This window comes from Calliopsis andreniformis, chromosome 5 (genome assembly GCF_051401765.1).
Source record: "Calliopsis andreniformis isolate RMS-2024a chromosome 5, iyCalAndr_principal, whole genome shotgun sequence".
In the NCBI taxonomy this organism is placed as follows: domain Eukaryota; kingdom Metazoa; phylum Arthropoda; class Insecta; order Hymenoptera; family Andrenidae; genus Calliopsis; species Calliopsis andreniformis.
The window spans coordinates 13,443,949-13,470,135 of NC_135066.1; the positions used below are offsets into that span (position 1 = coordinate 13,443,949).

The following is a 26,187-nucleotide window of genomic DNA, read 5'->3' on the forward strand; positions in this document are numbered from 1 at the left end:
AATACACAATCCCAGCCTCCTAGAATAGTAATCCTCTAAATCCTTACAAACATAGTATTTTCTAATATCAAGTTCATTTTTTTCTATTTAAAATTGAGACTATAATATTCTTCTGTACGAATTTCCAAAAACTAAGTCTATTCAAACAAATAACATTCGTTAAAAAATGTCCAAGTTTCCTCATCACAAAAATAGAATTCTTCTATTCAAAATTACTCTTATTTTCTTCTTCTTTTTCATTATTAATTTTCCTTACTATTTTTGACTTCATGACCAAGTCCTCCAGGAACAAATTTTCAAAAATTCCTACTTAAAAAATAAGCCAATTTGATACCCACATAAATCGTATCTACTCTGCGTCGCCATGAAATCTGCCAGCGGGACCGCGCAGAGACAAAAGGAGATATTCTTCGCTTCCGAGGAGTCTATTATAGTATTTATCTCAAGAAGTCTTTAACCCTTTCCTCTTCAGCGCCTTGTGGTCTGTTAAACGATAGAAAAGGTTTTGAAGAATAAACGTCAAGGAAGTTCACTGAACGTTATAGAAGGTAGGACGATTGGAGCTTGCGCGGCAGAAAGTTTTGCCGCCCAGGTGGGAGATCCACGAGGATCAGAGCCACAAGAAACGCATGTAGATCTTGCTCGCGAGTGCCGGCATTCGGTTGAAGTCTATTCGATTTTTCATCAACAAGAATTCGAGGGCTTGTAAAGGAATCTTAAAGAAAAGGTCCCAGTGATGATCGCGTGAGTAAATTTCTCTTTCTTCTATTTCCATTAGCTGACACGAGATCCACTTTCGATTCTTCAAAAAGTCCCCTTGTGTTCTGGCTCGAACAAGAGTGAAGAAAAAGTATCTTTAAATATACTTTTTTTACAGTCTAAATATATTTTAAGGTTCCATAAATCTTTGAAACCATAATCAAGTGAAAAGTATTCAGAAGAATACAAAAAGTTTCAGAAATCATGGATAATTAAAACTTTTAAATCGTCGATCAAATTGTCACTTTCTTTGCCTAAGTTTGTCTCAAGTATTGAATATTTTATTCATTGAACTTTGATTTCATTTATAATTATCGAAATTTACTTTGGTTATCTAGTTAGTATAATATTGTATAATTAGTACTTAATCAGGTGAAAATTATTTATTTTCACCTGAATTATTTATTTTCACCATTTTATTTTCACCTCTCTAAATACGATAATGAACAGTAAGAAATATTTTGCTGCATTAATATTTAATAAGTCAACAGTGAGAAACTTTGGCGAATTAATCGTGATGGATCGTGCATATTATACATATGTATATTAGTCGAATCTCTGGCCAAAGAATAAATTATGATGATGAAAGTTGACCAAAGATCGCGGTTGTTCTGCGTCGATTATTTAGCTAGCCCCGTAAATATGGCAATATTGGCGGAGGCCGTTAATGAAAAGCTGAAATTAAAGTGGCACAGAGTACCAGTAAACAGGCATTCGTAATAGCCGAAAAAAAAAAACGAAAGAGAAATAATCACCACCTTTTTTTGCCTTTTCGTCTCTTTCAGTTATTACTATTCGTTCCTCTTTTTAAGGGAGAGGAGTTCGCAATCTTTTCTCAATACTTTTAAAATATTCCCCTTTTATGTTTTCGCCCGATACGATTCTTTTCATTTCTTGGTCATATGTGTCTGACATGATAATTATTTATTGATTATCAATGACATTAAGAGCGACTTTATGAGAAAAAGAATTCACATATATTTCTTAATAATTGTAACAGAAAAATGATTGAAATGTGAAACAAATGTTCTCAGAATCATAATTCTTAAAATATTGATCAGGAAATGTGGAACAAATTATTTTTAAATAAATTCGAATACATGTAATAGAAAGAATTCGCTCAGATAAGTGAGGCAAATATTTGTAACTTCGATAAAGATGTCATCGTTAGTGTCGAAAGAACGTTGAGTACCTTCAATTCGACGATAATGGGAGTACACGATGCGAAATATTTCGAAAAATCGCGATTTTCATAGTTTTCCCGCGAGAGAAGACATCGACAGAACTTGAAGGGCGATTCTGACGTAACGAGGGAGAATATGTTCACTCGAAAGATCGAGGGGCACCCTCGTCGGAAGTTGCTGAATCCGCGGCTAAGGAGAGCACTCTTATACTCCTATTCCCCTCTTCTCCTTTTTCTTCTACTTTTTCACGGCCTCTCACCTTTCTCCCTACTTTGCCTGATGCGCACCGTTTTTATCCCCCATCTGTCCTTTTCCCAAATCATGTTGCGATTTTTGAATTTTTACAATTGTATTTGATGTACAAACAGAAGCTACTCTTTTCTCCTACAAATTATTTGTAATAAACGAGTAGATTAGTCCTATATGCGTACACTTGCTATATGACAAGTGAAGCAATTTGTTTTAGTTTTTCGAAAAAGGGATATTTGCATAATAGTTTATATGAACTTCGTAAAAGAATAATAAAACTGGATATTTATTAGATACAATTATTATGTTCTAAAGTTTATTGTATAAGTAAAAAGTAGTATATTCTATGTTTAAAAATAAGACTAAAATGTTATGTAACAGAAGTTCATAAATGCTGCAATAGAAGGCAAGACAAGATACGTAATGTGTATATTATATTTAATATTGTGGTGTTAATTTGATTGACTATAATTAAATGAGTGATCAGCATACCATTAAAGTCAGGTAAAAAATTGATTTACTAAACACTATTTCCAACGATGAATTGGTCGAGGAGTAATGTCAGCACTCTGGGACACATGGTTTTAAATCTTTAGATTTTTATTTATAAAACACTAAAAAAAAGGTTCACTGAAAACATTTTTTCCTAACAATCGAATGACTGTACAAATATAATAATTTAATTTTTAGAAGCCAGGGTACAGTGCTTCAGGCGTTGTGCCTCAGTCTCTACAGGCTTTGAATCTATTTCATTTATTGTTTATGGTCGGTCGACCAGTTTACAATCGCTTAATAACATTATCTCAACGTAAGAACATAACTCGAAAACAGTCTATGCGCAACTTTTGACAAAAACATTTATTCGAAATTTCATTCTCTTCGATTAAAATTTGTTTCCATCTGTAGCTGAACTCCCTTTATATGCGTTTTTGTTTGTTTCGAGTGTTTTTAACTTTTTACAAAAGCTTGTTCTCCTTTCAGTACTTAAATTTTGTCAATTTTTAGAACAATTAAAAAAAACTTCAAATTCATTCAATAAATCTATCTTAATTTTGGTATTCAACTACCTAACTATTAACTTTTAGAAAAGTAACAAATTTTGTGAAACGTATTTTGAAAGATTACGCAACACTGCTCTTTCATCCACATTTAATAAATCGATGTTACCCCTATAGGCTTATATTGCTTTTACTATTAACGGCATATAAAGATCGAAATTACGCTTTGGACGTTACTTTGCCATCGTCAAAGAATACAACAAAAATTGCGGCGAATAAAGGAGCAGGCAATGACGTCGTCTCGAAAAACATCACCATGGTGCTAGAGAATCTCTTGATGAATTATGAAAATAATCAGCTGCCCACTCATGGAAAAGGTAAAGTGAAAAAATAATATTAAAAATATTTCTAATTACAATAACTATATTTCAGTTGCTTGTGTTGTTTTAGTAATAAAGTTGTATTACATATTTCTAATATACAGTTTCATAGAAATATATAAATATATTCCAATATATTACTAATATATAATACAGTTGTAATATATAATTCTAATTAGAAGGAATACTTCAATTGCTTGTGTAAGTTTACAGTAATACTCATCAAGAATTATATCGAGTTGCAATATGGAATTACCTACTTTAACATTAAAAGTATCTCGTTTCTCATTTTTCAATCTTGCGTGTAGATGTGCATCGCTATATTCTTTATTACAGCTATATTTTTTAAGTTCGTTCTTTTCAATAAAATAGATCCTGCAGCTGTCACAAAGAAATTGTAACTTGTAAAACGCTCCCCGATTTACTTTATTTTTCTACCAAAACTTTTTCTCGGCCGATCGAGTCGCATCCATGTGATTGGATTAACCCAACCTCCGCGATGAGGGGATTAAACGGTTATGAAAATACTCGACAAAATTCGGCGATTTCTCAGCCGATTTCAATCTCCATATCTTCCCTTTTATCTAGCAGGGATCCGATCGAACCCTCAACTTTCCTTTCACAACACGCGAGTGACATCGTCGAGTTTCTATTGGTTTTGATCTCGACGCTGCCGGAACAAACTGTCTGTTTTGTGAGTTTTTCCGTTCTGAGCAAAACTCGGGAATCTCTAGCGACTGATATTTGTTCCGAGCGACACACACGTCTTTTCTTCTCGGTTTTAAACCAGAATCGAGTGGCTTTACTTCAAAGGTGCAAAGAGAAACCATGAACTCATTGTCAGCTTCTAAATAATGAATACATTTTTTATTCTAGGCGAATGTGATTCCTAGTTGTTTTAGAATTTATTTAAAAATTTTGTTTCACGTAATGAAACTTTAGAAAAATAAAAATATAGAATAGAGAATTGCATGCACTTATCTACAGAAAAATTGTTTTCCTTTCTCATCTAAAGTTTTAGGGAGTTTTACAGATTTTGATTTGCACTTATTCGAATTTATAATAAACGTATATTTATTCTTCGAAGGATTTTGACTTAAAGTAGTGTTATTATAAAATACAAGGGTGATTGAAAGAAGTGAATGGAGCGACTTCATTCAGGGATTCAGTCTAAATCGATTTGTAATAGGAAAAAAATTGGAGCATTGTAACGATCTTTGACAAGTGATCAAGCAGAAAAAGGGGGAAAAAATAGAAGCCGAATGGGATGCGGGGAAAGTTGGATTGTAGCCAGCCAAAGAAGAGTATTCGATCGAAAATCGCCTCTATTCTCTACATACGGTCTCAATTTTCCGCGATTTTCCTGTTTCTTTCCAACTCAAAGAACGCTGAAACATCCCTCTCGATTACCCTATATCACACACACCCATTTTCATCATCCACGACCATTATGCCTTTTTAGCTTATCTTTTAATTAGTCGGTGACCATTCTATTCATCAACATTTTTTTAGTAGAAATATGATAATTAATCTTAGCGTTAATATCACTGTACCAGATTAAGCTACTTTTACGTGATTTATTTGCGTACTATTTTCAATTAATTTTGTGTCGTTCTTTTTTAATTATAAGATAGCTGCTCGGGCTATTTAGGTGTTTGAATCATGGATAAATTAAGGGCTTTTATTATTCAATTCAATTATCCTTTATTTCTAAACAATATTTTGGGTCGATGAAAGATTGGAAGTTTGAATCATGGATAAATTAAGGGCTTTTATTATTCAGTTCAATTATCCTTTATTTTTAAACAATATTTTGTGTCGATGAAAGATTAGAAGTGTTTTATTTCAAGGGACACCGACGGTGGTGAAAACAAATATTTTAATAAGAAGCATGGGTCCCGTGTCTGAGCTTGATATGGTAAGTTAATAAAAAATAATTGGACTTCAATCTGCATGCTACGTTAATCCCTTTCGTAGGACTACTCGATGGACTGTTACTTCCGGCAGTCATGGAGAGACTCTCGTTTGAGCTTCCTCGGCCCCATAAAGTCACTCAGCTTGAGTATCAAAATGTTGGAAAGAATCTGGCGGCCGGACACATATTTTTATAATGGGAAACACAGCTATGTGCATACCATCACGGTACCCAATAAACTTTTAAGGATCTCACAGGATGGGGATATTTTATATTCTATGAGGTCATTCCTTTTCTAATGCCCTCTTCTTTGGGAGCAAAAAGTCTAACTTTGCTAATTATGTTCTTTAATCACAAACAGACTCACTATAAAAGCAAAATGCCCAATGGAATTGAGAAACTTTCCTATGGATCGACAGTCCTGTCCACTCATTCTTGGAAGCTGTAAGTATTTCATGTTGTAGATATTGTTATTAATGACCTTTGAATATTAGTCTCTGCATTAGGAAAGAAAAACGAAAAATCTTTTTATATTAAAAAAAAAATCTATTTCTTTTGTTTATTTTTCATATCAGGCTAACTGTTTATGTTTCCTCATTGGTATAGATTTCCTATATCCTCCAAAATTTTATATGTATCCTACCCTTATTTCGTCGACATTCATTCAATACAATATTGAAGTCTTATTCGATGTCGAGTGTAATCAGATTCTTTCAATGCTGAATTGATTACCGATATTATTTCATCTCATTTTATTTTTGAATGGACAAATAGTATTGTATTGCAGGTAACAGTTTCCAAAATTGTTTTTATCTATTGTGAATTATTTTTCACTCATCTTTTCATCGACTTTATTTTATATTTGTTAGATATTATTTGATGATTTTCATTTGTAGACGCCTACACGTCTGGACAATTAGTTTACGAATGGCAGGAAGGTTCTTCCGTAAATTTTGTTCCTGGAATGGCTCTGTCGCAATTTGATTTAATGGGCTCGCCTTACAGAAATCTAACTTTCGTTCGTCGAGAAGGTGAATTTTCTGTTCTTCAAGTTTCCTTTAATTTGCAGCGAAACACCGGCTATTTTATTATCCAAGTAAGTTGATTAGCTACTATTCATTACTTATACTTTTATACAAATTGGCTTACGAAGAGTGGTATGAAAGATTATCTTAGATTTCTTTTTTTACTCGTGTTTACGTCGTTTCATACCGCTTGAAAAATCAAGACAATTAGACAGGGAGCTTGTTTGTATTTCCAAGCTATGCTTAAGAAAACATGGGAACAGAATTTTAGAAGGTGGTATACAGAGCGTTTGACTACAGGTGCAGAAAAATTTGAGGGCTGATTCTAGACAGCAAAATAAGACGAAAGCTTCATGTGTTAATTATAACTGTTAAAAATAGCAGTGATTGTCATAGTCAACTTGAAGCATTTATCTCACATAAATAGTTGGGATGGGATTCTACGTCTCCTGGACAGTAACAATAATACTTATTGTTTTTTGATGGCTTGGCTCCTACCACATGTTTCGCGCTTGACAATGATGCTATCCAATTTGCCAAGTTCCAGGCTAATTTTTATTTTATTATACTCGATTTTCGTTTTATTTGGATGTCTAGAACATTGCTTTAAATTTTCCTCCGCCTACTAAAAAGAATGAAAATCTATTTGTACTCAACTAGTACAAATTAAATCTTTAAGTTACACTTACCATTTGGAATACAATTCGTCCAATTTTTACAGAGTATATATAATTTGTAAATTGAAGACCAAATTTATAAAAAATACAGTACTTATGAGTCATTAATTCTTCACTTTATTATTTTCATGATTGTGCTAGGTTTACGTGCCCTGTGTCTTAATAGTGGTTCTAAGCTGGGTGTCTTTTTGGATTCATCGCGAGGCAACCAGCGATCGAGTTGGTCTGGGTAAATTATTTCTCTTAGTCTCGATTTGATTTGAATAACAAACAATTAGGGACAGTAAAGAATTCTTGCGAAACTTATAATAAGTAATTCATAAATTAATTGTTTTTTGCAGGTATTACCACGGTGCTGACTTTATCAACTATTAGCCTCGATTCTAGAACTGATTTGCCAAAAGTGAGATACGCTACAGCTCTTGATTGGTTCTTGTTGATGAGTTTTGGTTACTGCATCGCCACTCTCTTAGAATTTGCTGGTGTGCACTATTTTACAAAGGTATTTTAATATTCATACATCTATTTTTAATTTTATTTTTTACGATCAATTAATCAAACTATAAACCTATGTAAATCTATGTTCTTTTAATAACTTCATTACTTGTTTTATTTTCATATACTTTTAATATATTTCTCAAAATTAATATTAGAAATATATTATTATTAGGTTGGCAGTGGAGAAATTCCTTTAGACGAAGAGGATTTGGAAAACAACAGCGAGTCTAATTATCAAGAAGGTAACGATGGATTTTGCAGTATCGTATCATGCAGTCCTCAAACAGTTCATCCAGAAACTATAATCGATGTATCTCAAAGAAGAAGTTCCTTGATGCAAGATGTTTATGGAGTAACAGTAAGACTTTTACGATTATGATTACTTTCATTGTATCTATTATTTACTACATATTCCTCTCCTTTTTAAGTTTAATTTAATTTTTTGGACAGCTGCAAATGAATTTCTTTTCCAAATTAATAACAGTTAACAAAATCTATTTATTCAGGAATCAGTGGCCTATGGTCGAGGATCAATGTCAGTTTCCGTCACTTCAAGACCATCGACAATGGAAAGGCAAACGCAAACGGATGTGTGGATACCAAAATGGCGGCAGTTCCTTTATTGCCTCGCTGGAGACGAAGCATTCAGGTTAAATAATCAGGTTTCTTTAAAAAAATGAATTTAAGTGTGCAATTGCATTCTACTACTAATTAAAAAGCTACTTATTTTATATATTTATAAATTGAACGAAGGACAAATTTTTCAGTTTTTAAAGAATATTCGATGACAATTATAAATCGATTTTAACTGCAGGAAGCGCAGACAGAGGGAGGCAGCCGGAAACTGCAAAAGACACGGAGAAAAAATTTCAAGGCACATAAACAGTGTCTCTTATATCGATAAAGTGGCACGAATAGTATTCCCAGCTTCTTTTGGACTACTCAATGTTTGTTATTGGGTCACCTATGTTACTTATCAAGAAGAATTTAAATGGCAAGACCCTCCTCTCGGATCAATTTCACACTAGCTCAATAAAAAAGTCAATGAAAATAGAAAATGCTTCATTGCTATTTAATATAGACTTAAAAAATGCATCTAAATTAAACGTAAAGTAAGAGTTTAAATAAATAACTTTATTGAAGTGTTCTGAGTTAACCAATGAAATTTTTCGTTTCTTTTTTTTTTTTTAAGAGTGCTAGTATTGTTAAACAGTAGAGAAAATTGTAAGTATCATCATTTATTAATGAATTAATACATGGTGTTCGACAGTAGGCGTCAAAAATTTTAAGAGCTGAAAATTCAGATAAAAATCAAAAACAACGAAATTGTGTCTTCAAGTCTCATTTTCGTGTTTTAATTGTTACAAAATTGTCTAAAATGTGTCTGAAATATATCTGACACGCAGAGACATATTCTACTGTTTGCGCACCAGCCACGTCAGTCTTAGTAGCGGCAGTATCTACTTATTTTGTAATCGAAGCGATGATGCAGCTATTTCATCACTTCTCATTTGTATTTTAATTTGACACGTAGTCACCTTTTAAAATTTGTGCTACCAGTTATCGAACACCCTGTATAAGCTATTTGTTTTTAATCATTTGTGTATTTCTCATTAAACATTTATTTACATTTTATTTTAATTACTTTTTTATTTTAAGTGTATATACATTGCTTTACATTTTTTACATAAATTTACTGTGCAAATCACTTTTCTTAGAGTAGTATAACGGGTGGTATTGACAACTAATCAGCCTTTCAGCTTTAAATTCAAGTAATGTTTTAATAAATTACTTTTCGATTTAGAAGCTAGAACGCTGTCTTGGCCTTTTGAACTAAATTTTTCCTTTTTCTTTATTTAAAATAAAGTTTTAAACAAATAATATATTCTGTGCGAAATATTATAGATTTTAAAAACGCATCAAAATTCATGCAATGACAACTTGAATCAAATTTGTGCTATTTTTTTTCCGTTACAGACTCAAATTATTGCTAATAGCTAATGAAATTCACAAAATCTAACTAGAAAAATAAAAAAATTCAGCAATATTCAACAATTTTTACAGAATTAAATTTGTACATCATAATTCAATTAACTAGGCGAGTATTAATATTCCTATAACTTTTACTTTGAAAAGAAGTCAATAATTTTGATTCAAGAAATATTTTCTATGGAAATTAATTATTTACTAAAGAAAACTGGAATTATATTAAGACTAATTCAATACTTATAGTTTTCACATTACACTGTTTAGAATCGTAAATACTTAAAATAAATAAGCGCATATTTTTTTAATAAATAAATCTATTCAATTTTTTCCCCTAAAATTTAATCGAACTTTTGTCGTAGTTTTTGTTTAAATAGAACAGGTACTAATGATAACACTGCAAATATGCACAATATTAAAATACTGTTCCAAGACCATGCATCACTAGAAGAAGTTAAATTGTGGAGTGTCTGGCCTGCTTGTATTGCAACGAAAGATGGTGGAGCGACTCCAAAAAATGTGCCTACGATAAATGGTGCCAAAGGCACTCCAATTATAGGACTGGCCAGATTGATGAACCAGTTTGGTAACAGAGGAGTCACTCGAAGAAACAGCATGTAATTGAAAAGATGATGTTTATGCTTCCTCACTGTTAGTGTCCATTCTCGTGCCTTATCCGGGAAATATTTGAAAAGTAATCTACGCCCCACAAGCGATGATAGAAGATAGCAAAGTGATGCTCCTACTGCACTACAAGTGCACACTAGAAATAAAGCTAAAGGAAATGGAAATAGGAAACCGGATAGGATTGAGAGAAAAATGGAACCTGGAATTGCAAAAGTTTGTAAGCTAAATTCATGTTAAGGAATAGTTAATTAATTTAAAAATATCATTCCTCAATAATTAAAAATTAATGTGTACAATTTTAACAGGAAGAAAACATAAAGCATGTTAAATGAGAAAGATTAAATTTTAAAGGATACAAAATATAAGTGATGAATAGTCCAGCTAGCACTTGTACATAGTAAAGATCCTTATAACGGCTTAGAAGTTTCCCTAAATTTTTGGCATCTTCAATATGCAGTGGTAGTTTCATATATTGTAATTCATTTCTAAAAAAGAAAAAAAAAGTGAAATTCTTGTTTTTATGAACTGCTTCTATTACTTACTCTGCAAGTTCTGGAAAGCTTGCATATACATAAAATAATGCTGACAATGATGCAATAAAGATCATTGTAACAGTCAGAACAGCTTGTCTAGTCGATGTCTCTTTCGAGAGATCTGAAAGAAAGGTTTAAATTTATTAAAACAAAATAATCAGAAGTTCTTCAATTTAACCAATAAAAAAAATTTTAACAATATAGTATTCACTAATTTTATTTTATACTAGTAATCTTGATCTTATTATGCATTTTTATGTTAACTAGGTTAGCACTTTTTAGAATAGGGATATTATTTGTTTACAAACATGTAAGTATTATATTTATTTTATCTAATCATCAAGATAACCATAATTCATTATAATTAAAGTTCCTATTATTATTGCTATATTTTTATTTTTATTGTTAAAGTTCAAATCTGTTGTTATTTGAAAAATTCATTATTAAAAAAACTTTAATCCATTAATTTTAGAATATGAGACTAAATATGAAATTTATAAGCTTTTAGGTGAGCATGAAACCGATATCTATGCATGTATACATCTGTAAATATACACGATTGTATTTGAAGGTTAGAATTCAGTCGAGACAATAGGTTAGGAGTTAGGCACTTTGTAACAAAGAAGATAGGTTAGAAATTTCGCAATAAGAAATGATACATAATAAAATATATAAACAATGTGAAGTTTAGAGTTTTACATTACAAAATTATTTCTAAAAGGAATAAAAACTGTTTTAATCTGAAACGATGAAATTTTGAAATTCGTTTTAGAGTAAAATAATGTGTAACAACTTATCTTCGTAAAATCAATAATAAGTTCATTTTTAAGAAGATCTATTTTAAAAAAACATCTCTTACCGATATTTTGTTTTACGCTATTTTCCATTTTTATAAGTAGACCGTCACTTTTCTACCACGAGACAATAGTCCTGTAATTCAAGATGGCGCAAGTGTAGAAGATACTGTCACTTTTGTGAAAAACAATTTAAATTATTTCCACAGATTACGATATATTTAATTGTCTACGTATATATGTATCAATTTCAAATCTGACCATTCAATTATAATTTTGGTTGAATTTAATTTGAAACTATTTATGTTAAAAACAATATTCAGTTAAAAATGTATAAACTTTATAAACTAATGTTTATTCTTTCTTCTTTTTCTTTTAATACAACGACCTTAAGTAAACACATCCAAATTTATGTTTACACGATTTTTGGGCACGTATTTATCGTGTGAAGACAGAATTAAATATTTGCATAATTGATTGAAATAAATAGAAAGCAACAGACTTTTTGTTACTGGTCTCATTAAAAATATACTGTTATATTGTAATATTGTTACACAATCAGTTCCAGATCAAAATTTTGGAACTGTCCGCATGTCAATAACTTCGATTTATGAGATTCCAAACATTAAAATGATATTAAAACTGTGAGAGTATTTTCAAGCACCTCCTTTAAAGGACACATTAAATTCATTCATTACTTGTATTCATACTTCAGGTTGCCAAAAATATTGAAATGAGATGGTATTTTATAGATATCATTGAAAAGTAGTATTATGTAGTATTAATACGGATATAGTATAGTGTATCATTAGTATATGTAGATATCTATTATATTTCTTTAATATTTTATCAATTCGTAAATAAACGTTCCAATTTTATATGCATGGAACTATTTGGAATTAATTTTGTTGACTAATTTCTTCCATTGTGGAAATCCCCCGTTAAATCTTAGTACCACTGATAAGAGTCCAGACTGGCATTCATTATCATGTAATACTTTACTCATTAAAATGATGTAATGGTTAAAGTGTTGACCTCCTAATCGAAGATGACGAATTAACTTGTTACGTATTTATAAAGTTTTTTATACATGTACATACAGAGTGTTCGACAACAGGTGTCAGAAATTTTAAAAGGTCATTCTATTCGTCAAAATAGGATAAAAATCAAGAATGTGTCTGACGCAGGACTTATTCTACTGTCGATATGCATTATTAGATCAGACACGGCAGCGTCAGTAGAATAAGTCCAAGTCAGACACATTTCACACGTATTTTAAGTGTTCCCTCAACAGTTAATAACTTCGAAACGAAGCCCAAAACGCAACTTTATTATAGTAATAAATATCTCTCTATAGTAAAAATATCGTCGACGCCCTATATAATACGTTCCATAAAACGCGAGCAATATTTGAGGGACTGATGTAGCACTTAAACAAAACAAAAAGATGTTTATATAAACATACCTATATACATAACATATACATGCCATTTGAACCTATCTACACTAACACTTCACTAAAAATCTTTTCCCTGCCTTTAGTCACGTTATCCAATAGCTGTTTATTAAAAAGACCCAAAATAATCGGCCACACAGATAAGCGATAGCAAATTCTAAACAAACCGATCCCCTCACATGTTAGTTATGAATGTCAAGGAGTTACGTCCTCCTTAATATCTCTATTGCGAAGATAAGCCTAATACCGATACTCTGTTACTGACCGATACTGTTCACCATATATAGCAGCCCGATGCGTGTTGTGTCTTAATCTTACACCGTCTTCTCGTTGAATTCTCGTTGAGAAACACCGCGGTTTGCTCGTTGCGAAAATGACTTCGAAGGGCTCCTCGTTCGATTCTGATTGCATGACTCTGACGAGATTCGTGCTCGCGGAACAACGAAAAATACCAACCGCGACGGGTGATCTGACTCAACTGTTGAACAGCATACAGACCGCCGTCAAGGCGGTTAGCTCGGCGGTTAGGAAGGCTGGTATCGCAAACATGTAAGTAAAATTCACTAATCGTATTTGTAATCATGTTATGAGCGAGGTACCTAATGAATTAATAGTATACAGGACGTCGACAGCAGGTGTCAGAAATTTTAAATGATGATTCTACTTACTCGTCGAAATAGAACGAAAATCAAGAATGAAGAAATTGCGTTTAAGGCTTTATTTCAGAGTTGGTTTGAATTGTTGAAGAAAGAATTGTTGAGAAAAAGTGTAAATGTTGCGTGTAATATGTCTGACTTGGGACTTACTCTACTGCTGATGCTAATAATATTACGCCAGTCACAGTGAAGTCAGTAGAGTAAGTTCTGAGTCAGACACGTTTCAAGCGTATTTTAAGTAATTTCTCAAGAATTAATAACTCTTAAATGGAGCCCCAAATGCAATTTTGTAATTTTTAATTTGTGTCTTAGTTTTATATGTAGAGTTACTCTTTAAAATTTTTAACACCTGTCGTCGAATACTTTATTTGAGTGAAAATCGATCACTAATGATTTTCCAGATAAAATTTTGAAAATATTATTTACAATTAATAATTAACGCATACTATTTACTATTATTACTATTATATACTATCTACTATTTATAATTAACACATTCTTTCACCACATTCTGCCCAAAAAAAACAATGTGTCTCCAAAATGCAAAAAAAAGCTATTCTGGCAGTTTTCCAATTATTTCTACAGGTATGGAATAGCAGGGACGCAAAATGTTCAAGGCGAGGAAGTGAAAAAGCTCGACGTGCTTAGCAACGAGTTATTCATGAACATGATAACTTCTTCCTACACCAGTTATCTTCTCGTGAGCGAGGAAGTTCCGAATGCGGTTGAAGTGGAAACCGAAAAGCGTGGAAAATATATTATTTGCTTCGATCCATTGGATGGATCTTCCAATATCGACTGCTTGGCCTCAGTTGGATCGATTTTCGGTATTTACAAGAAACCTGACGAGCTGAGGGAGCCTATGGTAGCGAACGCCCTTCAACCAGGTAGAAATCTGGTCGCAGCGGGATATGCGCTGTACGGTTCAGCGACTATGATAGTGTTGTCAATTGGTCATGGAGTGAATGGCTTTACTTATGATCCAGCAATTGGAGAATTTATTCTAACTGAAAAAGATATCCAAGTTCCTTCCAGAGGAAACATTTACAGGTATTAAATAATACAACTTTCCTTAAGCTACAAGGAACTTTGGATTTTCCTTAAAATATCTAGATCTTCTAAGCTTATAGAATAATTTGAGGAAGTAAAAAGTGGATAATTAATTTAAACTCGAAAATCGGGTTTTCTTTCAATTTTACTAATTAGTCTTCATGAAAGATCTTTCATCTTAGCTAAAATTGTTTAAAACACTGAAACAAAATTTTTGATGACTTAATACCTGGAGAAAACTGTGACTAATAATTTCAGTATTAACGAAGGTAATGAGGGTGCCTGGGATACAGCTATCAAAGAATACATTCATTCGAAAAAATATCCCACTAGCGGGAAACCTTATAGCGCAAGGTATGTGGGATCTATGGTGGCTGATGTTCACAGAACGATCAAATATGGAGGAATTTTCCTTTATCCAGCAACCAAAAGTCACCCAACTGGGAAGGTACGCTTGCTTCAATAATATAATGTAAAAGCAATATATTAAAAAACACTCATTATGTTTCTGAAATGTTCATTTACAGCTTCGACTTTTGTACGAATGTGTACCAATGGCTTATATCTTGAAGAAAGCTGGAGGATTAGCTTCTAATGGACAGATCGATATCTTAGATATAATACCTGAGAAAATTCATCAGAGGACTCCGATATTTTTGGGATCCCGAGAAGATGTCGAGGAAGTTTTGCAATTCATTAAAAAACAACAAAATACTGCGAAAAGTGAAATAAAAAGCACAAATTGAATAAGTGTATTAAAGTCTTTATGGAAGTGCATGTCTCAAAAATTGTTACAAGATAATTTAAGAGTGTTCTTTTAATCGAGATGTTAAGGAAGAGCAGGGACTAAAATAATTATTATAACAACAAATTTCATTTTTATTAAATCACCCAACAAAGGTTTCGATCGACCATTAATAAACATAAAATACGTAACAAAATCAGCGATTCTTCAAAATTAGTATCTCAGACGATTATGACACTATTTTCTGTAAGATCTTAAGTCTGTTAAATCTTGTTATATTTTCAATTTTAGAATATCCAATTAATATCTATATCCCTCATTGTTGGTCGCTGGAGGAGATCCTGGAGCTGGATACGTTGCTGTTCCTTCGTATCGTACCATTGGACGGTATCCAGCACCGTCAGCAACATAATCTACTATTTGTGTTCTACCATCTGGCAGCAACACGTGGTAGGTCCCAGTTGCCTCGTCGTCCTTCCGTGTCTCATGGTGACCAAAATTTAGTCCTGCCCCAGAGTCTTGAACCTCATATGAGAATTCATAATTTGCTGGGTCCTGTGCAAAAGAAATCATACTTTCGACCTTAACTAGAGAATATACGAGGACTTTGATTATAGATGGGATCAATTTAACAAATACAGTAACATGTTTATTTTAAAAAAAATGAAGTTTATAACTTAATTAAAATCTATGAGATGTAATTTGCATTTTCAATTCAATTTCAATTACAAAATATTTTCAAACCCAACTAAGAGAACTTTTCTCTTAGAAAATGAAACTTAATAAAGTGTAAGTCAGTTCTAAGAATGTAAGATTGAAGTAAGTAGATATGTATAAGACCACGAACATTGAAGTTAGAGTTTATGCAAAGTACAATATATAAATTCTTTTTATTGTAACAATGGAAAACATGGCAACAAATATGTTAAAGAGTATTCAATTCTTTCAAACATTGAAGGTGCCTGGGAACAATGTTAACTGAGACAAGATTATTAGGTAAACGATTGACCATAATATCCTAAAATTGGACACATCTCATCCTAAGAACCGAGAAGAAAAAGAAGATACTTACGCCTGCCCATTCATCAGGGTGGCCAGTGCCACCTCCACCTGTAGCTGGACGTGCTCCAGTCCCTGTAGGTGGCAGATAGGCAGGTCCTTGAGGTTCACCCAAAATTCCTACCAACATCGTCGTCAACAGAAGTGCCTACACGTAAAAGGAACACAGTGTTTCTTTACACTTCCCAACCAAGTTGACAGTGTCCATAAACCAGCTCGACGTCACGATTGAAGGATAACATTTCCGAAAATGCACAGACGATCCAAGTAAAATTTCTACACTATATCTGAATTACAGATAAATTTGCAAAGAAAAATATATGCCTAAGTAAACTGCCGCAAGAGACGTTGAAGAACAATGTACAAACCTTTGGAAACATCAGCAACTTGACAGGATCCTGTCAGACTTTACCGAAAGTAAATAGCTTGATGCTAAGAAGAACAGGGGATTTTATACCAAATTCCTAGTGGCTGCGGGTACGACGAAACGAAGATGGAATTACAGTTATTCAAGGGGCGGAGGGCTGTAATACGAATCCATACCTATGATTCTAGCTAATAATAAAACCGCATTGTCTTTCGAGTTCTACAGCGGCAGTCGTAGATTTGACGTGCTTGTAACAGTTCCTGATTGGTGGAAACGTTTACTAATTCTGACGAGAAATTATTAAAATTGCTTCTGAATGATAAAAAATTCTTGCTGCATTCAAGTGTGCAGATAAAAAGTGGGGGATTCTTTTTCTAAGGATTATTTGTTGTTTAAAAGGTAATTCAATTTGACGTGTCTGTCTACTACTCACCATTTCTACTTAATTACGAGTTTCAATACTGATAGAAATTAGAGTATCCATATAGATAGATAATAGACAGACACAGTAATTAAATTAAATCTTAAAATTACATTAGAATATACTTTCCTGGAAATTAATTAAAAACATTACCTGGTTTTTACTTTCTACTTTCTACTTGTAGCTATTATTCTTCTCGTAAAATTTATTTGAAACTTAAAATATGTTAATAAGTAATGTGTGATACTTCCCTATTGAAATTGCACCTTTTTAGGTTCCTTATACACATATGAATTTGCATAAATATTACTATGAATGACATTTCGCAGCTTCAGAAGAACAAAAGGAGGAATTTACTCGATAATTTTTGTTGTCTTCTCAGTCAGTAACTTTCCCATTTATTTTCGCTGTCCTTTTCATATTCCTTGTATATGTATACACATTATATGTACAGTACAACCTTTCGCTTGTGTATAAGTGCATAAATAACGATATCAAATACTATTCTAACGATACCACAAATACATAAAAGTGGAAACCTCGCGTATGAAAATCGACTCGCGAATGCGATTGATCTCCTAATACAATAATATTCGCTTGGAATAATGCTACATCACTTGTATGTACGGACGCATATAAAATTCTTTGGTATAATCCTTCCTTGAATATATAAAATGATTTAAAATTACAGGTTTATTTAACACGCGATAATAGAGGGCAGCGAATTAAAACATTTTTAGCTTAATAAACATAATTGAAAATTCCTCCACACCTACACACCAAATTCCACACTAAGCAAAAATTAAGGAATTTTGTTCGTTGTTCACGTTTTAATGGCATTTCATCGACAGTAAAGCATTTAACAAATTTAAAAACGATACATCAGTAAACACGAAGATCGTCCTATATTGTCGTTTCATGAAAGTTTCAATAGCAATTAACACATATTAGGCACATTATTCAATCAATATGATAGAATATCACACCACATTATTAACGCCATCCTAAAACTTCTTTACTTCAGAGTAAAGTGAGGAACATGTTTACTACTCCAAAACTTGGTTTTTCATTGCCCTCTATCGTCCCCTGTTCGACTGACCCTTAATTTTGAATCATTCTATACATACGTGTCACTTATCAACCTTGTGCGCATTCACATATAACCGAATGGAATCATCCGTGCAAAAGTTGCACGGTGACAACCACAAGATAATCCTAATTTATGATGGTCGACATCCGACGATTCAGACATCTATAATACTGTTGCGTTTCTCGTCTATAATACGTTTCTTCTCGTCTATAACACGCTTCTTCTCGTCTGTAATACTGTTGCGTTTCTTCTCGACGTCAGTGGAATCTAAATCGTTCCCAAGACTTCCAACTCTTCCTCTAAGGCCAATCCCAGGACCAACTTGTCCTGTGGCTTTTAACTTCTCCTGCATTTGTGCCAGAATGTCCTGCATCCTTCTTATCTGTAAAAGTTGGAAAATGATATTTTTAAGTATAGATGCAAACCATTTGAAATGTGACCAATAAGAACTGGAGTGTATAGGTCCTTCTGATGTGTAAAATTGATATCAAGGAGCTTAAATTATATCATCATGGTCATTGTAGACGAAAAGAATCTTCATGTATAAGGTGATGATATCGAGGAATACAATTATTATAGAAGTATTTATGTAATTGTTTGAAGTAGTTGCATTCTACAAATGCCTTCAAATAAATGTAACTGTTTCTGTTAATGCAACAGGTGATAAGTACTGGGTGTGTAATAGATTAGAGATACTATGTGTCTGTTCAGGTTACAATATTGCGAATGAATGGTTCAGGAAGAAAACGACGGAGCTTTGCTACAGATATGTGTAATGGTTCTGTACTGTAAAACATTGATATGGGATTAAGAATTATTGTCTTGAAATAGGTTGAACAGAAGAACTGTATCAAAATTAGGAGAGAAGCGTTTAGTTTTGGCGATTGACAGAAAGACTAACTAATTGACTGACCGATAAACAAAAAAATTGTCTGATTAATGACACTTATTTAGAATATTTTTCTACGAATACTTCTTTTTTTGATAACTGAATACTCTATGAATGCTCATCATTAATACGAGGAACTTTGTATAGTCTGTTTTTCTCGCTCAATTTTCCTTACCTCTTCGTCTTTCTGCAAAAGTAACCGGTCCGTGTCAGATATACTATTTTCAAAGTGTGGACCCGAGTCTCTCTTCAATTTGCTGCGAATGGAAGGAAACATTGTTACGTCCACATTCCGACTAGCTGATCCATCGATCACATTCACAATCAAAAAGATAGACAGAAGACAAAGAGAACCAACGGAGGAACTAGCATACTTAAGACAAGCAGGGTGAATAGGTGAACGTCAGTACCGATGAGAAAAGAAAGATACAAAAATACTCGGACACACAATCCAGAGCAGCGCTGACCAGCGACTGGGTCCCTCACTTTGCTCCTTCCCCTTCCCATCGATCCTTTAATCCACTAATCGCAGTGAACTTTCTTGACAATAGAGACATTAACTTCGCAGAATAGTCTTCATAGCACTGCACAGTTTCCTTGACGCTGGAAACGGAACTAGGAGACTCCAAAGCGCCTTTGAACCCAAAGCCTTCGCTTGGACAGCGCTGCTCTACAGAGAAGTATACCTACTGAAATGCAATACTTATTTACATGCGTAAATACCTCCTTTCCCGAATTGCTTGCTGTGAAATTTGTGAAATGCATTGTGCTCGGAAATTCTCGTAATGCACGTCCTGCGTCACGTCTTTGAGATCCTGCATGTGCGTAGATATCAGCATCGTCCTTAGCTTGACGAAATCGCTGTGCTTTGGGTTCTCCACTGTGCCCGATCGAAAAACGACGATTAATCGAGGATCCAGAAGGAAATTTACTATTACTCAATCATTAATTGAGAAACGATTTATTTAAGGAGCCAGGGTACTTCAACACTCCTCAATAGGTTCATTTTACAAGGGAATTGTTCGAAATTCTGTTTTCACAAGGGATGTCTTGGATTGCAAGGTGAGTTAGCAAAGGTGCGCTTAGTTATTAGAAGTCTTCATTAGTATTAAGTTGCTATACTAGTTCATAATTTTAGAAATAGTTTCTTGACCCATATTTACTAAGACCTTCTTCCTTCTTTTGGCGAATACTACCTACTACTACTTTGGAATCCCATTTTTTAATACATAGTTCATTTATGTTAATTCTTATCTAGAAAGAGCTAGTCAAAACCACAGTATCTCTTGTGAGTGTAAAATCTCGAAGGCTATACTCCTTGCCAAAAATCAGACGACATGATGTCTACTTAATTACCTTCCACCACTCCCCAAGGGTACTGTCGACCGCGAACCTTCTTCCCCGCGACTTCTAGCACCGTCGAGCTGCCGACCACAGCGAAAGGGATGCACGCCTTAAGCTCTTTGTCTTGCTGCTTGAATTCCTCGTCTTCGTCGCTATCGCAGTCCGGAAACTGATATATCTACGTGCAAAGCATCGTGTGTCCTTTCTCGTTGCTTTTCTCTTTTTCTGTCGCATTCTCGATCCGATCGGTTCAGATGGCGAAAGCGATCGAAAGAAAATGTTTATCAGACATTACCTGAATCTCGTACTCCTCGATGTCTGCTAGAATTCGTTCCTTCAACTTTTTCACCTCATACGTGGTCAGGGTGTCTGCCTTTGCTATCACTGGTACTACGTTCACCTTTCGATGCAACCGTCTGAGCACCTCCAAATCGAGTTGCCTGAGACTATGAGAAGAAAGCAAAATGGGACAGGAGTAACTAGGGTGAAGCGAATTTAATTTGGTTTTAGTTAGACTAATTTTTGTTAGAATTTTAAATGGTACACTGAGGTCCTTCATGTTGGATATGATTTTTCCAGATTTTAAACACTACGATAAATTTGATAAAAATGATTTGATAAAAATCGGTTGTATTGTACGCATATTCGCGAGTTGCTTATGGACTACGTATCTGAAATAATAATGAGTGACAGATATAATTGTTATAAAGGATTAACATTTTTATGAAGAAACTAGTAAAACTAGAACTCTAATTTTAAGTCGAATTCCTAGAAGGTATTGATGACTAGGCCAGTGTCGATTACTGGGATTTTTACTCTTAGAACATTTCTTTTAACTCTAAAACTCAAAGGCTGGTTACCTTTGTGACCACTGAAGATTTTCGCATTTAACGTTAATGACCTGAGATTAATTCAAGTACCAAACTTCTCTGAAACTTTAAAAGGCCTCGGTATACCATCCCTAAGCAATGAAAGTCGATAACAAGTAGTACCCATGGCCATACGGAGGAATGAAGTACAGACAACAGTGTACTCTGTTATCCTGTATGTTCTTCCTGTTCAGTCCACTCTCATCCGTAAAATATTGCCGAAACTGTTCATCGATGTAGGCTGAGCACGCTTTCCAAGTGTCCTCGCAGTTCACCGCGTCGCCGAATCCTAGACACAGACTTTCGTTCAGTAGCATCAACATACACACTGTCGCGTGCCCTTTCTTCCACCACAGCTTAAAGAAGATCAGCAGAGACCCTACCTGGCGTGTCAACGATTGTCAATCGTAACCTGACACCACGTTCCTCGATGTCCATCGTCTTCTTCTCGATTGTCGTTGTCTTCTCGATGCGTTCTAAAAAGAGACTTAGGGGCGGTCATCGGCTAAAGGCCCACTGCTTTGGTACAAACCTGCGGCATCGGCCATACGCCTGTCTTTGTAAAGATCTCCCAGGAAGAGACTGTTTATGAGGGTGGACTTGCCGAGGCCGCTCTCTCCCAAGACCATCAGGGTGAACTCGAACCCCCTTTTAACCGACTTTCTGTGCACTTGCTCGGGCAGCGTCGCGAATCCAATATAGTCCCTGTCTTGATGAATAAGAGAAACAGATTAAACCCTGAAGATCCCATGGCAGTTGGTTCCTCTTCTCTTCTCGAGGTTCTTTCACCCTCAAGTTTCGCTAAGTTCTCATGCACGCGCGACTCCCTCTTTTACTCAGTTCAACATTTCGGTTAGAGAAGAAAAGAATACGAGTCCTAAAATGAGAGACATGCAGACCTACCACCGGACATGTTGAACACGCGCGACGACACTTTGACAGTGTCGAGACAGCTATGCTGAAGGAGCAGTGGAACGGCTCTGGAACACCGTAATGGAACGCGGTCGAGGGTAGATTGCTACTGTTTTGTCGCCCTCGAGATTGCACTGCGCTGGCGCACTGGTTGCCAACCGATCAATAATATACTGGCAGGTACGGACTCCACTTTGTTTCCTGCTTTGCGAGGCATACCGCTTGAAAATCGCTTTCTCGTTAGTCAAACTGCAGCTGGACCGAAGAATCGACTTAAGAGACCTCTCGCTAATAGGGGGAACCCTTCTGCCCATTTATCTCCCCTCGCTTTGAGCTCTCAGAATTGAGTAGCGTTTAGTAGAGTGCCAATATGGTTTTTTTGTTGAGTATTATTGGATTGAATGAAATGGAATTTAAATACTGAAGGATTAGTGCTGATAGGCATATGTTAACTGTGATTTTGTACTGAAATATTCTGATATTAATGTTGTTATTTAATCAATTTTAGTATGTTTTTTATCTTATGTTTTGACTCAGACAAGTAAAAAGTACAAGTATTAGTAGAATACTCCCTGTTTAAGTTTTCGAAATATCAATTTAGTGAATGTTCCAAATGTCTCATAGTTTAAGATTCTAAATAGAGTTCTATTTCACTTTCAAGGCCACTGACGTCACGCATGACGTCACAAGAAGGAGGAGCTAAGACTTACGTCAGAGAGGGGTGGAGACAAAATATTACCATACTCGATGGTGGGAGAAGGGGAATAATTCTTTTAGATGTAACTAACAGTCGGTAACATTAATCCTAACCAACTGTCGATAATTTTTTAGACAACCAGAGGACCACAGATGAAAAATGCAAGTAAATATTGCGTTACAAATGAGTTTACAGCGTAAACTTATGAACTTTCATATCTAACACTTTCAAATAGTCTTTTAAGAAACCAGAGGCTTCTAAGCGCCCTCTTCTATTTTCGAGCAGTAGGTATGAGAACCATATTCCGTTTTTATCACTGACATTGGTAAAGCCATCGACAAAGTGTAAAATAAACCTATCACAGACTGAATACACTAGCCAATGGACAGGCAACGCTCTTCTGTGTCCCACAAACCTTCTCGTAAGACATAGAAAATATATTTATTTAAACAATATTTAAATTATGCATTCGCTGAAACTAACGATCCATCGTTAATAAAGAGACCTAGAAGGAAAAAAACTATATAAAAAAGCGAGAAACCTAATCCACACGAATCCTTGGCTGTTGATCGCTAGGATGAGGTCAAAGGACGAGATTGAACGATTAGTAGCAAGGGCGGTTGCTGGAACGCGACCGACTCACGTAATTTCCAAGGTGGTCGGACTAGGACGTTCCTCGGGTTCCGGCGCCGTGCCTCAAAGTCAACGTTCCCATGGAAAAAAGGTGAGGGCGGAAGGGGCACAGGTTGGCGGAGGCACCGAAGGTGGACGAACGTGTACGAGTGTGCTCATCGCGCGCACCTTCCCGCATCGACAGTCTCGACACGTGAATATCACTGTTGTAATACTTGGAACACGAGACGAACCCATCCGGCTTGTGTACTACGTTGTACCGAGGCTGTACTCGCTTTGCATTCGTTCCTTACCAGACCCTCTTTACTCCCTGGCCGCTTCACTTTGATTCCATACTTTGGATCGCGTGCCAGACAGATTACGCTCACCATGTATCGCATATGAACTGTCCTATGCAGGAGGCTGACTCATTAGATTCCTCGAGAATAAAATATTTCCTGAGCTGTTCTCTGGGTTGCCAATTCAGAACATTAGGTCATCATGTGCTGATGCGGATTTTCTAAGTACTGGCTGGGAATATCAGGATATTTGAAATATCTCTAAGAAAGCTGGGCATTGTTTGTAGAAGTGTTGTAGAATTGGATCCAACATGTGTGCTATTATCAGAAGTATATTAATAATTATGGATATAGTCTGAACAATTACAGCGAGTTATGAATTTGTTTAATGGTCGATGTAATTATTTAGAAGGTTAGTTAACTGTAAAAACTACTGTGGTATAATTTTTTCTTTTATGTGCCTTATTACCAGGTTTTATGTTTAGCTGATCTTCAGTTTGCCTCATTTTAATGTAAAATGTAAGGGAGTGGGAAAATGATTAATAAAGTTAATCAGCTGTAGTGGTAGTTCACAGTATTTGGTTTTATTGTTTAAGGTGTTCAATGAGTGTATTATATTAAACTAGAATAGTTAGAAGAGAAAGGAACAAAATATTCTGTAGTTTCTTAGAAGCAGAATACTTTTCACAATGAGGATAACAAATCAGTATAAAACTGCAATTGTAGTCGTAATAGAATTTTTTCGCACAATTGTAATCCAGATGACAACGCGTGCTAATACCTATATAACGGCGGATGTTACGTCGATAATTGTCGAAAGATGCATCCAGTGCTAGAAAGACAAGAGAAAGTGACTCCTACCATCTTCTAGCTGTTGCGTCAAGATAATTGCAGAAGCGGTTGAGAGAATCTCTCGTGAAGTCGTCCGCGCGCGTGTTGCATCAGCGCTATAGATGCTGCAAATCGGAAATTATGTAGCGTACACTTTGCTGAGAGTTGTAAAGTGAAACCACTTTCCAGGTCGCTTCTAAAAACGTGGTAAGAAAACGTTAAATTTGTGATTTTAAAGAAAGCTAGAGTTAACTGCCTTGAAGAAAAAAAGAATGAATACATACAGGTAAGTATGTAAGTACTTTGTCTGGTTATAGAAACTCTCGATCGAATCAGTCGATTTAATTATGAAAAGTGATCTGTAATACATACGCGTGTATAATTTCAGAATTAACTTTAGTAGAGAAGTAACGAGGAAGGTTCTTATAAATGCTGTTTTGTATGCACACCTTTTTAAACTATACAGGTCTCTGTAATTCAGTCAATTAAACTTAAATCTAATGCAAGACTATTTTTTTATCGAGTATAGGATGAAGTACCCACTAATTACACTTTCCATAAATTAAACTTAAAATTGAGATTCTAGTTCGAAATTCAAGAGTTAAAAACTAATGAGACATACAATATGTGCTACTTATATTTTTCTGCTATTACACCAAAAATGTCATTGGACGTCTACTCAACAAAAAAACTAAGACTTAAAGGTACAAAAAAAATGATTAAACGCAAGCACAAGAAATCGCCTCTAACTAAACAAGAATCATTTCAAAGTTCAAAAGTTCCCAGATAACTTTCATAGCAGTAAGTACACAGGAGCTAAGAATCCTCTGATCATCGACCCAGCAGAGCGATTCTTCACTAGAAGGTGAGACAGCGAGTCGTGGCCGCCGAGGAAAAAACAGACGAGGTAATGGAAGATAGAAGGGGGCGGTTTCATTACGTAAGAGAGCGCGTCTCGCGTTTCTTGCCGACCTTTAGGGCCGAATCGCGAATCACGAGCAGCAAGGAATCACGGGGACTGAAGGAAGAATCATGAGTGAGGAGTCACGTTAGCGATGCAATCGGCACGACCATTCTCTCCAACTTTCCTCGTTGCCCCTCGGTCGAAAGGCGTGTGCGCTTTCTGGAATACCAATGCTACACGCGGAGGAGTTAAACGTCGTACTTTGCATAGCATTATCCCCCATTCGGACGCTCCTCTTCTGGAAGTGTCGCGGCATCTGCAACAGTTGCGCGATGAGGACAGCGCGGAAGCTGCGCGATGA

The 26,187-nt window shown here is 34.8% G+C and overlaps 5 protein-coding genes across 8 annotated transcripts; 2 read left to right on the forward strand and 3 right to left on the reverse strand.

Moving 5' to 3' along the window:
- Positions 1-652: 652 nt before the first annotated feature.
- On the forward strand, positions 653-9,154 carry LOC143178678 (gamma-aminobutyric acid receptor subunit alpha-1). Of its 2 annotated transcripts, none has more exons than XM_076377437.1 (11): positions 653-744; positions 3,368-3,567; positions 5,421-5,488; positions 5,548-5,768; positions 5,847-5,929; positions 6,382-6,581; positions 7,329-7,416; positions 7,529-7,689; positions 7,858-8,043; positions 8,192-8,334; positions 8,500-9,154. In XM_076377437.1, the coding sequence occupies exons 1-11, from the start codon at positions 737-739 to the stop codon at positions 8,711-8,713; spliced, it is 1,572 nt and encodes a 523-aa protein (XP_076233552.1). In that variant the 5' UTR covers positions 653-736; the 3' UTR covers positions 8,714-9,154. The 2 variants fall into 2 exon arrangements, with proteins under 2 accessions (XP_076233552.1, XP_076233553.1); XM_076377438.1 differs by having other exon boundaries at positions 6,382-6,516; positions 7,354-7,416.
- Positions 9,155-9,269: 115 nt separating this feature from the next.
- Positions 9,270-11,762, reverse strand: Stas (Transmembrane protein stas). 2 transcript variants are annotated; one of them, XM_076378529.1, is made up of 4 exons: positions 11,691-11,762; positions 10,841-10,952; positions 10,655-10,783; positions 9,270-10,520 (listed from the first exon to the last, which is right to left on the reverse strand). In XM_076378529.1, the coding sequence occupies exons 1-4, from the start codon at positions 11,716-11,718 to the stop codon at positions 10,013-10,015; spliced, it is 777 nt and encodes a 258-aa protein (XP_076234644.1). In that variant the 5' UTR covers positions 11,719-11,762; the 3' UTR covers positions 9,270-10,012. The 2 variants fall into 2 exon arrangements, with proteins under 2 accessions (XP_076234644.1, XP_076234645.1); XM_076378530.1 differs by lacking the exon at positions 11,691-11,762 and adding an exon at positions 11,043-11,095.
- Positions 11,763-13,454: 1,692 nt separating this feature from the next.
- Fbp (fructose-1,6-bisphosphatase) lies at positions 13,455-16,148 on the forward strand. Its single transcript, XM_076378205.1, has 4 exons — positions 13,455-13,630; positions 14,323-14,787; positions 15,046-15,235; positions 15,315-16,148. The coding sequence occupies exons 1-4, from the start codon at positions 13,455-13,457 to the stop codon at positions 15,531-15,533; spliced, it is 1,050 nt and encodes a 349-aa protein (XP_076234320.1). The 3' UTR covers positions 15,534-16,148.
- Positions 15,758-17,798, reverse strand: LOC143179143 (pro-resilin). The gene is made up of 3 exons (XM_076378206.1): positions 17,737-17,798; positions 16,605-16,739; positions 15,758-16,087 (listed from the first exon to the last, which is right to left on the reverse strand). The coding sequence occupies exons 2-3, from the start codon at positions 16,719-16,721 to the stop codon at positions 15,833-15,835; spliced, it is 372 nt and encodes a 123-aa protein (XP_076234321.1). The 5' UTR covers positions 16,722-16,739; positions 17,737-17,798; the 3' UTR covers positions 15,758-15,832.
- Septin4 (septin 4) lies at positions 17,761-22,612 on the reverse strand. 2 transcript variants are annotated; one of them, XM_076378204.1, is made up of 9 exons: positions 22,475-22,612; positions 22,104-22,280; positions 21,955-22,047; positions 21,695-21,860; positions 20,998-21,148; positions 20,715-20,880; positions 20,082-20,238; positions 19,534-19,615; positions 17,761-18,851 (listed from the first exon to the last, which is right to left on the reverse strand). In XM_076378204.1, exons 1-9 carry the CDS (start codon positions 22,482-22,484, stop codon positions 18,624-18,626), a joined length of 1,230 nt encoding a protein of 409 aa, XP_076234319.1. In that variant the 5' UTR covers positions 22,485-22,612; the 3' UTR covers positions 17,761-18,623. The 2 variants fall into 2 exon arrangements, with proteins under 2 accessions (XP_076234319.1, XP_076234317.1); XM_076378202.1 differs by having other exon boundaries at positions 20,070-20,238.
- Positions 22,613-26,187: the final 3,575 nt, after the last annotated feature.